At 42.0% G+C, this 14,433-nt stretch overlaps 3 protein-coding genes across 10 annotated transcripts in view; 1 reads left to right on the top strand and 2 right to left on the bottom strand.

The window, feature by feature from the left end:
- The window catches only part of cdadc1 (cytidine and dCMP deaminase domain containing 1), a 6,614-nt gene extending 2,221 nt beyond the window's left edge, over positions 1 to 4,393 (bottom strand). The window contains exons 1-7 of one of the 2 annotated variants that reach the window (XM_031291523.2): positions 4,034 to 4,393; positions 2,994 to 3,094; positions 2,414 to 2,591; positions 879 to 1,176; positions 588 to 794; positions 384 to 505; positions 221 to 270 (exon numbers count right to left, since the gene is read on the bottom strand). In XM_031291523.2, the coding sequence (XP_031147383.1) occupies positions 221 to 270; positions 384 to 505; positions 588 to 794; positions 879 to 1,176; positions 2,414 to 2,591; positions 2,994 to 3,094; positions 4,034 to 4,139 (1,062 nt within the window). In that variant the 5' untranslated portion in view covers positions 4,140 to 4,393. Of the gene's footprint in view, positions 1 to 220; positions 271 to 383; positions 506 to 587; positions 795 to 878; positions 1,177 to 2,413; positions 2,623 to 2,993; positions 3,361 to 4,033 lie in introns of those variants that run through there. The other variant, XM_035998410.1, reaches the window with a different exon arrangement.
- A 924-nt stretch (positions 4,394 to 5,317) lies between these two features.
- rcbtb1 (regulator of chromosome condensation (RCC1) and BTB (POZ) domain containing protein 1) lies at positions 5,318 to 14,387 on the bottom strand. Of its 5 annotated transcripts, none has more exons than XM_031291519.2 (14): positions 14,370 to 14,387; positions 12,125 to 12,151; positions 11,117 to 11,411; positions 10,559 to 10,709; positions 10,264 to 10,430; positions 9,361 to 9,519; positions 9,169 to 9,276; positions 8,918 to 9,060; positions 8,553 to 8,616; positions 7,999 to 8,125; positions 7,776 to 7,902; positions 7,501 to 7,652; positions 7,275 to 7,405; positions 5,318 to 6,778 (listed from the first exon to the last, which is right to left on the bottom strand). In XM_031291519.2, exons 2-14 carry the CDS (start codon positions 12,139 to 12,141, stop codon positions 6,638 to 6,640), a joined length of 1,782 nt encoding a protein of 593 aa, XP_031147379.1. In that variant the 5' UTR covers positions 12,142 to 12,151; positions 14,370 to 14,387; the 3' UTR covers positions 5,318 to 6,637. The 5 variants fall into 5 exon arrangements, with proteins under 5 accessions (XP_031147379.1, XP_031147377.1, XP_031147381.1 ...); XM_031291517.2 differs by lacking the exon at positions 14,370 to 14,387 and adding an exon at positions 12,251 to 12,351; XM_031291521.2 differs by lacking the exons at positions 12,125 to 12,151; positions 14,370 to 14,387 and adding an exon at positions 12,251 to 12,319.
- The window catches only part of LOC116044400 (fibroblast growth factor 14-like), a 75,596-nt gene continuing 69,194 nt past the window's right edge, over positions 8,032 to 14,433 (top strand). The window contains exon 1 of one of the 3 annotated variants that reach the window (XM_035998412.1): positions 8,032 to 8,132. The gene's annotated coding sequence lies outside the window, so the exon portion shown is untranslated. Of the gene's footprint in view, positions 8,133 to 13,907; positions 14,354 to 14,433 lie in introns of those variants that run through there. The other 2 variants (XM_031291530.2, XM_031291531.2) reach the window with 2 other exon arrangements.

The raw sequence follows: 14,433 nt of genomic DNA, 5'->3' as shown, positions 1-14,433 counted from the left end.
ACCCCCTAGCGTTATGGCGGTGAAATGCACCGCGATGCAAAGCAACCCCCAACGCAGAACTCCGAAAAGGGAAGCCGTAGGAGCGACGCCGTAGCTACAACGTGGCGTTGACGCAGAAGCATAAAATATCCTTTAGCATAGATACAGGAAACCAGTAGAAAACAGCTAGCCTGGCTGTAAAATAGCCAAATCAAAGCAATGGGAAGAAAGGTGGGCTCACCGATGGTCCCTTGGCCCAGATGACAGCACCCACACCCACCTTAGGGTCCTCTGGAATGAAAATGACAGTTTTGCACATAAGAAGCTGGTGACAAACTGACAGGAACGCTGCTCTTTTAGTTCAGTCTGACCCAAAACAGGATATGTGTGTGACAAACACCGACCTGTTCTATAAGCCAGCAGCCTGGCCTGGATGATGCAATGGCGAGCCACTTCTTGGGATAGTCCCTCGTGATGCGGAGGCAGTGAGCTGGCTAGTGCTGGCTCAGAGGTTGAATGCTGTTCCCTGGGTTACAGGAACAACACAATCAACAACCAATAAACAGCTGGGATTGGCAAACAAGTGAGAAACTGTGAGTGTTTCTCACCTGTAGAAGCCGTAGTGTTGCAGCGGCACCGCAGCAGCCACAGTAGCCAGAACCTCCACCAGCTCCCTCATGTTGTGTCTTAGGTTGGAGAAGTACGGCTCCACACAGAAGTTCTCCAGACCCATGTGGGTCAAAATCTCCCGGTGCTGCTGAGACGTCCTGACCAGGAGCTGTCTGGAAAAATCCTTCAGGAGCCTTGTCCGCTCTCTGGAAAGCAGGAATTTCTCCTATTTAATATGCAACACAACCAATGAAACTGAAATGCAAAGATAGGTAGGTACAGTACAGTACCTGTGGAAGAGTGTGTCTGTGTTCAGCCCCGGTTCATCATCAATCATTCTCTCTATGAAATCACACTCTCTGGACGTCTCATCAACAAACTGCGCCAGGCCGGGCGCCAGCGGCTGCAGCAGCACGCAGATGTGGGGACGGCTGTTGGATTTCAGCTTCTCCGCTGCCACGGCGTCCAACGCAGCATCCTCTGTGATGCACTCAGGTGGACTGTGGGAGCTTGAGTGCTTTGCAGAGGTGGACCTCAGCATGCTGACCTCGGGGTCTCCGGGCCAGAAGGAGATCTGACTGACTCCAGCTAGAGAAGAGAAAACAGTATTTGTATCCAGTTACTGTTCCATTTTTCCCAGCGGAGGTGGAGCCAAGCGTTCCAAAGTTCAGCTCAGTGCTCATTTCTAATAGGTCAGTATGATTGTAATATCCTGCAATTTACAACAGTGTGACAGCATCTGGACAACATGCTCGACTGCCCCTTTAACATACACTATAAAAGACAGGTTATATAAAAAGTGGGTTGGGAAAGGAAGCAGGATGGGGTTTATATATTTGCACAAAATGATACAACCCCATTTAGTAACTCACTACTTTGAAAATAGCTAGTAGTCACTAAGACCTTAGAACCTTGTGTAGTGGGGAATGCTCCCCTAAGGGAAAGTAAATATATAGTAGTGTTGAATGCAGCCTTGACCCGACCCCTTCCCCTGGCCAACCCCCTCATTAGGGCTAGGATATATAAGACACCTGTGTTCCTTTGCTCTCCTTCTGCTTCCTGATCTGTCCCTGCTGTAGTTTTGGCTGGTGTTTGTTGCCCCAGGTATGTGAAAAGAAAACCATTGCACATTTCTACATTAAACAGTCATTTGTAGTTGATTCCCTTCAGTTTGAAGCACTGTGGGGGTCCCTTCACTTTTCTGCATGTGAGTAAGTGTGCTGGGACACAATTTAGACTGCACCACTTTGCTGTGAGGTAGCCTGCCTCTCCACAAGTGGCTTCAGCTTGGTCTGGTTTATTTAGGTTACTTTGGGCTGGATTTATATTGTTTTTGAAACTTTGTATTTATATCAAGGTGTTTTTATTGATAATTGCGATTTACACAATTTTATCAAGTGCTTATTTGAGCAGTTTCAGCCCCTGCCTTTTATTTTGCCTAATCAAAATCAAAACATTTGGTATACTTTGACCCTAGGAAATACTAGGTGCCGTTGTCGGTTCTTTCATTCAATTCACTTTCTGGTGAACCTCGCCACACTTGCACACTTGGTCATGACTATAGGAATAGCTGTTGCAACTCAATCTTTGAAACGAGCAATTTCAGTCCATTTAGAGTTGAAATATTAAGAGGCAATAATCCCTCGGACAGACATCTTTCTCTGTTCAGGGATCAACATATAGAACTCAAAATGGATCATGAATGGGATTATTTTAAAAGTAAAGAATTGGTCATTTAGTGATGTTTCTGTAAATACTGTGGCCTCTAATTTCTCAACCTCTTTGTATAGAATCTAGTATCTAAAGTCCTTCCCTCTCTCCTCACCATTGATGATCATTTTGAGGCAGGTGGCACAGGGTCTCCTAGAAAAGTACAACTGACAGTCAGCCAGGCAGGCGCCATGGTGGATAATGGCTGCCTGTCCTGCGTGGAGCTCGGGTCCTGAACAGTGGAGTCCCACCACCTTACTGTCCCGCACCACCACCAGACCCATCCTGCGGATCTGGAACACAGCACATTTTATTACTTAACAGGGAGTATGCTGGGGTGTTACCAGTGACAGACTGGCCATCTGGAATTTGGGCAAATGCCAGAAGGCCCGCCCCCCTATGGACCACTACTGATAATGTCGTTAGTTAATTTTGATAAGTTATTTTATGCATGCAGCCACAAATATTTCTAGATTGTACTGCTGCGAGGTGCGTGGAAAGATTCACTCGGAAGACAAATTTACTTTATTTCCAAGCTAGGTTATTGACAAAAATAGGGCCGGTGTGTTGCAAATGCCAGGGCTGTTTGTTAACCCAGTCCGTTACTGGGTGTTACTACAACTCACTGTAGTGTCGATTTGACCCCAAACTTAGCATTTTATTCTATATGGACTCTGTACGTTTTGTACACCAACCTCACTGTGGTGATCCTCTTGACGTTGCTCCTGTGGGAACTGCTCCATCCATAAGCTCAACAAGGTAAACAGGTTTACCTTTGATAGCCTGGGGCCATGACCTGCAAGAGGGACAATAAAAAGATATTGTCCTTGCTTTGCTACAAAATATCCTTGTGCAGGTGTAATCAATCTGGCTGGTGTGGGAACAAAGTCATGTATGTGAAGGAGAGCAGGGGTTCAAGGTCGCCTCAGGCTGCTTTCACGTCTTCAAACTGCAGTAAAATAGTTACAGCAGCAAAAGCAGGCTCTATCCCATTATCTTATTCTGAAAAACTATGGCTTATTGTAATGACCATGCATCTAACATCTCATCTTTACCACCAAAAATGACTATACCCATAGCACTACTGTAATTTAGGGTTGACTCCATTTCTTAGAACAGATGAAGTAACTGAATTGTACTTTTTTTGGTGTAATAAGTTCAAAACTGCCAGCATACAGGGTACACTAGAGCTAAACGTTTGAAAATGTAGGAGTTGTAAATAGACAGGATCTGGATTGTTCTCCAGTGAGGCCTAATCATAACACAATTCTCTTCGGCGGTGGTGGCGCAGTGGATATGACACATGCCTTTGGTGTGGGAGAGGCGGTTTCGATTCCCCTGCGCTACATCAACCAATATGTCCCTGAGCAAGACACTTAACCCCCTAGTTGCTCCATATAGCAATTGTAAGTCGCTTTGGATAAAAGCGTCAGCTAAATGTTAGGCATTTCACTCCACTTTCAGCCTCACTAGTCTAGACCAATAGAGCTAATACACGTAACGTACAATTAAGTATATTACCATATGGTAATTTCCTTTGAGATAATCCTGATGATTGACACACACTGCTTTCATTCACTCTATGAAAAGTCGTAGCTGCTATGTTAGGCTGCATAGGAGAACTATCCCCGTCAGTACTCTCTCATAAATCCCCTGCTTTATGACCGAACAGAAACCCACAGCCTGTATATATTTAAGCCATAACATGAACTATTTCTCTCTCCAGTTGGCTCACCCTGTAGGCCTATTCTGCTTTCAGTCTGGGTCATACTGTCCCTTTTATCTCCACCTGGCATGGTATGGCCCGGATCGGCTCGGTTCCTTATCTCGCTTTCCTCCATTCAGTCCGCCAGCTAGCGAAACTAATATCTTGTCCTGGTTTCCAATAAGACAAGTGCAACTAGCAAGATGAGAAGCGTTTAAGCGGCAGTGATGTTGACCTGTGGGGCTTCTGAGGCAAGACAGGTGATCACTATTTCATAATCTGCTTCAAAATAAAAGCCTTACGGGCGAACCAAAATTCTTATTTGCATAAACAAATAAAAACAGCACATCTGTTCTCATCCTGGTTCCTATCGGCTTGATAACTTTCGCGTTATTTCCGCAAAAACCTCTGACGTAACGAAGAGGGCGGAACAACGAGTGGTTTGTTAAATATCAATTTGCTCCACTAGGTGGCAGCACACTATCACATATACAGTAACTGCTGCTGTTAATACCCTATGAAGATTGAAGAGTTAGCTACTTTGGTATGATGAAACAAAATTAAATGCAAAGAATCACTGCAATGATAAGAAATAAGACATGATTTTAACTGTGTGAAGTCTAATCCCATATGTACACAAAAATAATGAATTAATAAGGGACTATGTTAGTGTAAAATATGCATTATATGGAAGCAAAGCAGAGTTTGAGTTATTTATTTCTTCACAGAAACATGTAAGTCCATAACTAAATATAAAAAAAAATTGTCAGTTATGTAACAGCAAAAATCCCAATATTGTAATGCTGATCACCTCAAGGTAAACCATTGTGTTACAGGTGGAACTGAAACCAAATTACCAGCAGTTCTATACACTTGTCCTACGTAAATAATAGATTACCAAAGCAATAAAAATATACTTTAATCTTAATACACTGGACAAAACAATCAAGTTTGCTTTTCATATAAAACAAGACTGTAAACCTGCTCCTCATTCCACTAAGGCATTACCTGCCACACAAACCTAACCTCAATGCATTTGTAATTGTTTTCTAACCTGAATAATACTGTGCTTTAATAATAAACAGAGAACTGAAATGGTTCTTTCAAGCGTCTGAGTGCATCAAGAAATCGAAACCTAACAAGAAACAGAAACTGATCTCAGCGGTCAGCTGACCTGGACAATAACACCAAACGCTTTCCTACAACACCCAGTGATGCAACAGAAAATAAAAACTAGGACATGCAGGCATTTTTGGGTCATAAGCCCAATAACATAATAGAATATAAATTAAACATCTAAAGTGTTCATATTGCTTTAGCTTGCAGCGCTTTGTGGATTTTTACTGTATCTACAGAAAAACCTGCAGAAAGCGTGAGAAATGACCAAGGAATTACGGAATACTTTGGTCTTCCTGAGTCTGCTGTGTTGCCCAAATAACATTAGCAAACACGAGCCGATTTAAACAGTTTCCGTGAAGGAGTTTGTTTGTTAAAGCGCCCAGTTTAAAAAGGAATATAAGGTAATCCTTGGAATATACAGTGTCTGCAACATAAATCTGCATTAGATACATTTTTACAACTTTTACACTCGGGAAGGAAGGATAAAAAGCTGCTAGTTAACGTAACCGTGACTCAGTGTTTACTGTTGCTTTCTAGTGCAACATATTTTAACTCCGTTTTCTAGTCTTCCCTTTCACAGCATTTTAAATGATTTGAACTGTTAATATTTTACTGCATATGACAAAGAAGCGACTGTAGTTTCTTAAAAGTGCCAAAAAGCGAAATTCCAAGTCAGGCAGAATAAACACAGGAAATGAAAACAGACTTGAGTATAAAACAAATCATCCTACATCCCATAATGGTTTTGAACTTCCAAAATGTACAGAACACCAGCTAAGAGAACAATTACAATAACCAACGAAGTGACCCATAACAATGACACAGTAGCATCTGGATCAATTGGGTACAGCATGTTGATGGCTTAAAATGGGACTCAGCTTCACTTCATCAACTCAATAGCTTCAAGGGTTAACATTACATTTCAAAGGTTCAACATCCAAGAGTTTCTTTTTCCTAAACACAAAGACTGCAAATGATTAAAAAAAAAATGGAAAGCAGATGTAACTCAAAGATGTGTTTCAGTACAGTGGTATTAATATCCTGGCCAGTGTTAAGTTAGTTATCAAAGCTCTTATAACTATACATCTCTTTCAGGTCCCTAACAACTGAAATAGTTGTTTTTTATTCCTTCAAGGTATTTGGTCGTCCATATTTACTTTTCCAGAAGTAAAGGAAGACATGTCAGAACATGGCAGAGAAAAATGAGTTCAAGTATACATACAGCCCGTCAGGAATACAATGCAGTGCGACAGAGAAAGGTGCCATGACTTTGTTGAGCGACTCCACAGGAATTGGCCAAAGTGCTGACTCCAGATCCATCGATAATGCAGCTTCAATTCCAGCCCATCTTGTAAATGATGCTGCTTATGTGCCAAGGTAAATATTTAAAGCTTTCTCTTAGGAATGTGATCAGACCTATGTTTTATTTTTTTTAATTTTTTTTTTTAGCTCTGCTGCTACAGTCGGAGCACAACCACATCCACTTGGTCAGAATATAGTTTATAAGAGTATCGCTTAGTTCTTGAAGGCTCCGCAACGGCTAGCTTTGCTGATAAACTCCTTGAGCATTGCTCCATCCACCTGCCAGAAGGCTCCAGTCTGAGTCACCTGAGTCAGATGGTTTACACAAAACCTAAAACAAAACAATTCCAGGTCCTAGAAAAAAGACAAATGATATGAGATAGGATTAGAATATACATTATGTAATATAAAAAAATTGACACGATCCCTCTGATCCTTCATGTATAACACAGTACAGTGTAGGAGCCATTTCTAGAATAGAGGTGCATGTAATATTGTTCATGTAGTTCACTGTGTGTTCACTGGGTGTCACCTTATTCTGTGGAACTTCAAATCAGGTGTTACAAGACGGGAGGCTAATTTTTTATCGTCTTGCCAGGAGAAATGCTACTGTGATTTATAAAAAAAGTGTTGGCTTTATAAGAGAATTTGTTGACTGCAGTAATGGATTCTTACATCATTACTATTTGATGGAAAGTTCAGATCCAATCCTATCCAATGTATGCAGTTGCTTCAAATTCAGACTTATTGTCAAGTATATGAAAAAATAATGAAATTGTAAAAGTAGGGTGAATCATTACACCCAGGCATTACAGTATTGTGGTATACAGTATGTCAGTGTATATTGTACCTCTGCGTCATATCGTATGGCGGCAGACAGCAGGGTGAAGGCGTTTCCGACAGTGATGCCTCTCTTGATGATCTGCTGACACAGACGTTTCAGCCGGTTTTCACAGTAAGAGGTGGCCAGGTCCAACAGGCCTGCAGCCAACACACAAACGCACACAGGTGAAGGAAATAAATAGAAGACATACAAATGAGAAAACACAGTATTTGACAACTGTATGCGTGCTAACCGATGGCGTCCTCAGGTGGAAGGTCAACGGTGTCTGTGTAGAGAAACTGCAGGAAGGATCTGTAGACGGGGTAGGAGAACTGGCCGATCTCTATCACCTCCTGCTGATCCTCCGTCCACTGGGAGCGAAACATGGACCGGAAATGCTCACACCTACTCGAAACAAAAGACCTCATCTACACTGTATATATGGCTGGGTATGGAAAAAGAAATGCTGTCATTGATTTATCATGATTACTTTTTGGTTATGCCTTAAATGCACATGGACACACGCACCTGATCTTCAGCACAGCTTTGTGAACGTGAATGCACTTGCCGTCAACGCTGAATTTCAGATCAGACGTTTCTGGATTGTCAAACTCTTTCTTCAGAGCCTCTGCAACAGTCATGAAGCCATCATGCTCTGAAATAACGCAGAACACAATAATCAAGCTTCATCCCCTTATTCAAGTTATGTTTTAAAAACAGATTTACATTAGCAAAATAATCTCTCTCTCACCCATAGACATGAGCCTCCACATGACGGAGGGTGTGCCGAAGCAGGCGAAGACGTCGTCGGTGTTGCTGAAGTGTGTGAGGTGTGGAACGATGATGGACTGACCCCGACACTGACCCCACATATACACCTGGGAGGTAAACCTTGTTACTTGCAGCCAAATCACAAACATCATCGTTGTATGACACAAATCAGAGGCAGTTCTGTCACACTATCATGGCTTACTGAGACACTTAGTGAGGATAGAACAGAGCCATCGTTAATATTAAAGCGTTGTGACCGAGATATGCACTGAGCGGGACATTGTACAGCTGAAAAATAAACATGTCAGTGTTCTCTGGCGGATTAGCTATGACCTAAAACTGAAATAATATCCAAGACAAGGGAACAAGGGAACAAAGAATACAAACAAAATACTGTATGCACATAGTATAAAAGGTGGCTGCGATCAGGATAAGCTCTAATCTTATCAGGAATGGATAACACTGCACAAATCCACTCATGTATGAACTAAATACATATGGTGCCATAGTACACTAGATTAATTGCATATGTACCTGCCCGCTTTGGGTCTTGGCTGCTGAAGTATGTGTTGAATGGCATGCTGCGACCTCTACAATCCTGTTAAGTGAGAGATGTGTTAACAAATTGGCATGCTTTCAATTTTAAGTATAGAATCACATGGAAACTGTTAATATTGTGTTATAGCCACAACAAGAAAAACGGGCAGGATAGTCATTGTTTATGAAGGAACAATCCTATGACGAGTTCCTTATGCCCACTGACAACAGGAGGGGAAGCTGAGGTACAGAGGGAGGAAATGGGGACAGGAAACAGGAAGTTGAAGTCTTAACAGGATGGGAAGAATGTGCCTGTTTATTCTCAGAATACAAGGAAAATCAGCCCCTCCTTCTCCCCCTACCTCTCTTTGTCAGCCATGATTTGTACAGGGCTGAGGTGGTTGTTCTTGTTGCCAGTTCCCAGTTGACCGTAGGTGTTTGCTCCCCAGGAATACAGCAGCCCTTCGTCTGTTAGTGCCAGGCAGTGGCTGTAGCCTGATACAATCTGGAATACAGGGAATAATCTGTGAAGGAGTCATGCATAGAGACTAGTATGTGATGAACAACCCTGGCATACACAACATCCCTACACAGCATTAAGTTGCCGTCTCACCTGTTGCATACACAGCCCTTGGAGTACAGCGAGGCGACAAGGTGTCAGCTGGTTTCCATTGTTTCCAATACCCAGCTGTCCATTACCATTGTAGCCCCAGCCATAAACCTAGATAAACATGAACAACTTTACTGTATAAAGTTCAGATTTCCTTAATGGGATCAATAGGATTTCATGTAATGCCATTTTAACCTCTCCGTTGTCGATCAGAGCCATGGAGGAGGTCTGTCCACATGTGATGCCAACAGCAGTCTTGCCCTGCAGGCAGCCGGTGACTCTCCTGGGGTAGGGCTGGTTGGCTGTGGAGCCTGAGCCGATCTGGCCACAGTTGTTATAACCCCAAGCGAAGACCTGGAGGGGCAAGGAAGGCCGGTCAGGACCAGGGATGCAACACAGTCAAATTGTAACAGTTGTAGCACAATTGAAAGACAACTTTACAATGATGTAATGTTTTCATATGGCTTCATGGCTTTCGGATTTAAGTCTGATGTGATTTCACTTTCATATTTCTTAGGTGGTAAGAAAGAGCTATGTGTGAGTAATCCTGAGACAATTTGTTACATATAATATTTACACAACACTGTCTTTCCTGACACACACACACACACACACACACACACACACACACACGGTTTAATGCCTTGGGGTTAAAGATAAGCTGCTTAGTCTGCAACAAGCAGAGCAGGAGTTGACTACGTCATGGTTTTCAAGTGACCCATCTAAAAGTAAACATGAAACACAAACATATATGTAACTGTAAGGTAAATATGCCGTTCCCATTCCATGGTTAACGTAATGTAAAATTATATTATTTTTTTTTTAAAGATTATTTTTTGGGGCATTTTAGGCCTTTAATTCCACAGGACAGATGAAGACATGAAAGGGGAGAGAGAAGGGGAATGACATGCAGCAAAGAGCCACAGGTCGGAGTCGAACCCGCGGCCACTGCGTCGAGGAGTAAACCTCTATATATGTGCGCCTGCTCTACCAACTGAGCCAACCCAGCCACACTGTAAAATTATATTTAATTTTTATTTTTTATTTTAACTCCGTTAATGATGATGAAAGTTACAGAGTTATGGAAATAACGGTTACCTCTCCATCCTGAGTGAGGGCCATGGAGTGATGTGAGCCACACGCCACTTCTCTCACTTTCTTGTTCTGTAGGTTGGCGGTGATCAGCAACGGGGACACACCCTGGTTGGTATTCCCATTCCCCAGTTGACTGTAGCCATTGTGCCCCCAAGCAAACAGCTGTCCATCTGCAATAAATAAACACAACAGGTCAAGATCAGAAGAGTCAGTGGCTCACGAATCCAGATTCTAAGCTCATTACATTTCTGTGAAAGGAGCCATAGCTACAGGTCAGATGACACAAGCAAGTACCTACCCTCTGTGGCCAGTAGGACATGAGGCCCGCTTCCATAGCTCAGGCTAACTACCTTCTTTCCCTGCAGGAAGTCCAGTTTCTTTGGCACAACGGTGCTCAGACTGTCTCCTGTACCAAGGCAGCTACTGCTGTTTAACCCAATCACAAATACCTGGGAATAACACACACACACACACACACACACACACACACACACACACACACACACACACCTTAATATAAAAAGGTTTTTGTTACCAGTAACCAAACACAGGCACAGAAAAGGTACAGAGAAATCCAAGAACACAATGTGACGCAAACTAAATACAAATATGTAGGTACAACAATAGAGTGTAACAACCGACTTGTGTAACATTCCGGCTTACATGGTGTTATAGGGGTCTACTAATAGTGGTATGGGGACATTTCAGTCATAAGGAGAATGAAAACAAGGTTTCCTGCAGTGTTTTGTAGCAGAGGTGGACTTGGTGAGATGTTTATTTTAAAGGCTTTAAATTTAGATAAATGAAGACTTTCAAAAGAGGCAGGATATACTGGTGCCTCACACACACTCCTCACCTCATTGCCATGTGTGATGTAGATGGCTTCATTAGCAGAGGTTCCAAAGACACAGGCCTGTCGGACTGTGGCTAGTTCCTCAGTGCTCAGCAGAGAGAACAGGGGCCACTTACTGACGTCCACCATGGCTCCCGCAAGGCTCAGCCTTCCTTGTCGAGGAGGAGCAGTCAGGGCTGACGGGGGGAAGGAGGGAGGAATGGGAGGGGGATGACGAGGAGAAGGGACGATGTGAGGACAAGGAGGAGGTGATGCTGGAGGAGGTGGGGAGCAAAGACCAGAACCATCCCTGCTGACACTTCAGGAAGGACAAGATGAGAGGTAGTTGTGAATAAATGGAGCAAGGCAGAGAAAATGTCTCTCTTAAAGAAGGGTCTTCTGACAGAAAACCACATTAAAAACAACATATTTATATTAACAGACTGGGTTTCATAAACCAGTAGACACATACACATTCCAGACATACACAGACAGATGCGCTCAGTGGTTCTAGCCATATGTGAGAATCAGAAGCTGAAGAAACTAACTCTTCTACTTTAAGAGAAATGGAGAATCCCTTGTTTAAGCCACAACTAACTCATGGAAATTAGGCATGGCATGCAGTCAAAGCAGCACAATATTATAGCAAGGCTTTATGCTTCGTATTCTTGGCACATTCTCAACACAAAATCTGTCAATTCAATGTATTATTGCCTTATAAAAGCAATTGAGTGATATATTATAAGACGTTCTAGCTTGTTACGGGGACCTTTAAATTGCTAAATTATTAAGTGGAGTTCGGCATCGCGCTCTCTCCAGCGGAGCTAGCCAAAACACATAATAGAGCATTGTCAGCGAGCTAAAACTGTTATCTAACGCAACTGTTCCCTTTGAAGCTATGTGTAATAAAATCCTTTCATTTAAGCCATTTATATAAGGCACCACAGAAAGCTAAGTGGCACTGAAGCATATTGTAAACAAGAGAAGCTAGTGGCTTAACGTTAGTTAAGCGTTTTCCTGTGCTCTTCCTACCTAAAGCATCGCTCCATGACGAGTCAACTGAGAAAAGAGACACACAGAGATAGATATTTAATTACAGTATCAATATCAGTAAAAACACCCACGTCTGCAATATGTAAACTAATGGTACAAAGTTACCCGACTAGAATCGTCTCCCCGCTGGTGTGGTGTCAACAGTAGAGCTGCCTGCCCTGTATCGATTGGCCAGTTTTTCGTTTCCTTCATTTCCGGCAGAGTAGACTATACATGGGCGTATTACTGCCCCCCTCTGGTCATTGGTCGAACAGCTGTTTTAAATATGTGGTTAGGCTGAAGTTCTAAGTAGCCTACTTATTAGATAGCTTAGTCAGAACCATTTATAATTTATTATCATTGAACCAAAACATGTGTGATGTACATCGGGAGAAAAAAGGACATCAGGTTTGTAACAATTGTTATGGTTACAATTATTTAATTCTGAGAAAGTTAGCATCATGTCAAAGCAAATTCATACAGCACATGTTCGCATTTAAGGGATATGGTTATATTGAAGACATATACATATTTACATATTACATACGATTACATAAATGTGTCAACTGTCATCCCTTGTGGCTCATTAGCCCCTCCCCCTCTCTTTCTCTTCACCTAAAATAGACAGGTCAGTTCCATGCAACATTCATGTAACATGTAGTTAAATGCCAACCCAGTATTTTAATGTTAATGTATGTTGTTCTTTTCACAACGCCCATTCGTTATTAGTCACACATTCAAGTTAAGTTAAGCAATATTTTATAAAAATGTACATCTGCATATCAGTCATACAGCTATCTATACGTTCTGATGATTCCTAAGTTTTGAAACTGCAGTTAAAAAAGTAAAAAATAAAATGTACTTGTAGTGTAGCTCTCCTTGACAACCAGCAGGTGGAGTCCTGCCACATAGATCTGGGCTCATCGGCTTAGATGTGCTACGTCCCATAAGATGCTCTTAAACAGTGCCAGAGGATTAGAGTTTAGACATTAGGGTTTAAATATGGGCTCAGTTCAGTTGTCATGATGTCATGATGAATTATGACGGTTTGTAAACATTGGAAATTATTCATTTAATTATTTTGATATTATATTATATTCTCTAGGAAATTAGAATCAAGTCCAAATATGTTTATTGGGGCTTGTCTTGGTTCGATGTGCCCAAAAAAAAACATTTTTGTGTGTTTTTTTATTTATAAAACATGTTTTATTTATAGACAGATTAAATATAAAGTCTTACTAATCAGGATAATAATTTCCTACTTGGATTCTTTGTCCAACAGCACCGAGCAGCACTTGTGTTGCAGTCTATTCTGTGGCTTAGTGGACAGTTATATGATATTCCCTGGATGCGGGTTTTTCTCTGGGAGCTGGTCATATGTTTAATACATCCATGGCTGCAGCCAACAGATCAATACATCAGGCTTAGTGTTAACACTGGCGTCAACTGGCTCCTATACTCAGTCTACAAATCTGCCACTCAGACGGTAGTGCTGTCAGTCTTCTGGTAGTTTTGTATGTTTTGTTGTAGAGGCTGGTATGAGTTATAAATCGCCTTCACTCAAGGTATTTACAGTAAAAAAAAAAAAAAGTGGTTCAAAACAACGAAAGTTCATGAAAAGTTTTACATTTGAAGTTTTTTACATTAAGTGTAAAACGTACGAAGTATTTTGTAGACATAAACGGTTCAGATTTATAGAATATTTAGTGTAAGGTAAAAAACTTGGTAAAAACTGATTTAATGCACCACCCGGCGCGCATGCTAATCAAATCAAACACACCCACGTTGTTGCGTCAAAACAAACCGAAAACCGGTGAAAACAGGTGCATGCTGGTCCTAGCTAAAATACAAAATGCTGACTTTGAGTAACAAACTTTGTGGTGGAGCTCCCAGCAGGGCGACTTCTACATTTACTTAAAAACTTCTACTTTCAGTGAGGTGTGTAAGGCCTTTCTACTGTTTGTGACAATAAAACCTGTCACAGTTGTGACTGCAGGACACTCTTTCAGCTCAAAACCTAGCTAGTCGGACGTTCTATGTATCAGAGAGGCTGCATCGACTCGGTTTATAACCTAACGTTAGTGGGACCAAAGAAGAGGCTGAGTGGACTGGCTATCTTTTGCATTGGAAATGAACGACCAGAGAAGTTAAACCTGGAGTAGTTTGAGGGGAACTTCGCGGTGCTCAAGACTCGAAGAACTAGCTACGTTCGGACCATAGATATACCAGGTGAGTACAAACAAACTTGTACGTTAGGAGGACGTCCACTGCGTTGCCTAGAAACGTAGCGTTATGTGTGCGTGTTGTAC

The sequence above is a fragment of the Sander lucioperca genome, chromosome 24, assembly GCF_008315115.2.
Source record: "Sander lucioperca isolate FBNREF2018 chromosome 24, SLUC_FBN_1.2, whole genome shotgun sequence".
Taxonomy (NCBI): domain Eukaryota; kingdom Metazoa; phylum Chordata; class Actinopteri; order Perciformes; family Percidae; genus Sander; species Sander lucioperca.
The sequence above is the reverse complement of the archived record's forward strand: the minus strand, read 5'-3'. Positions and strand labels throughout refer to the sequence as shown.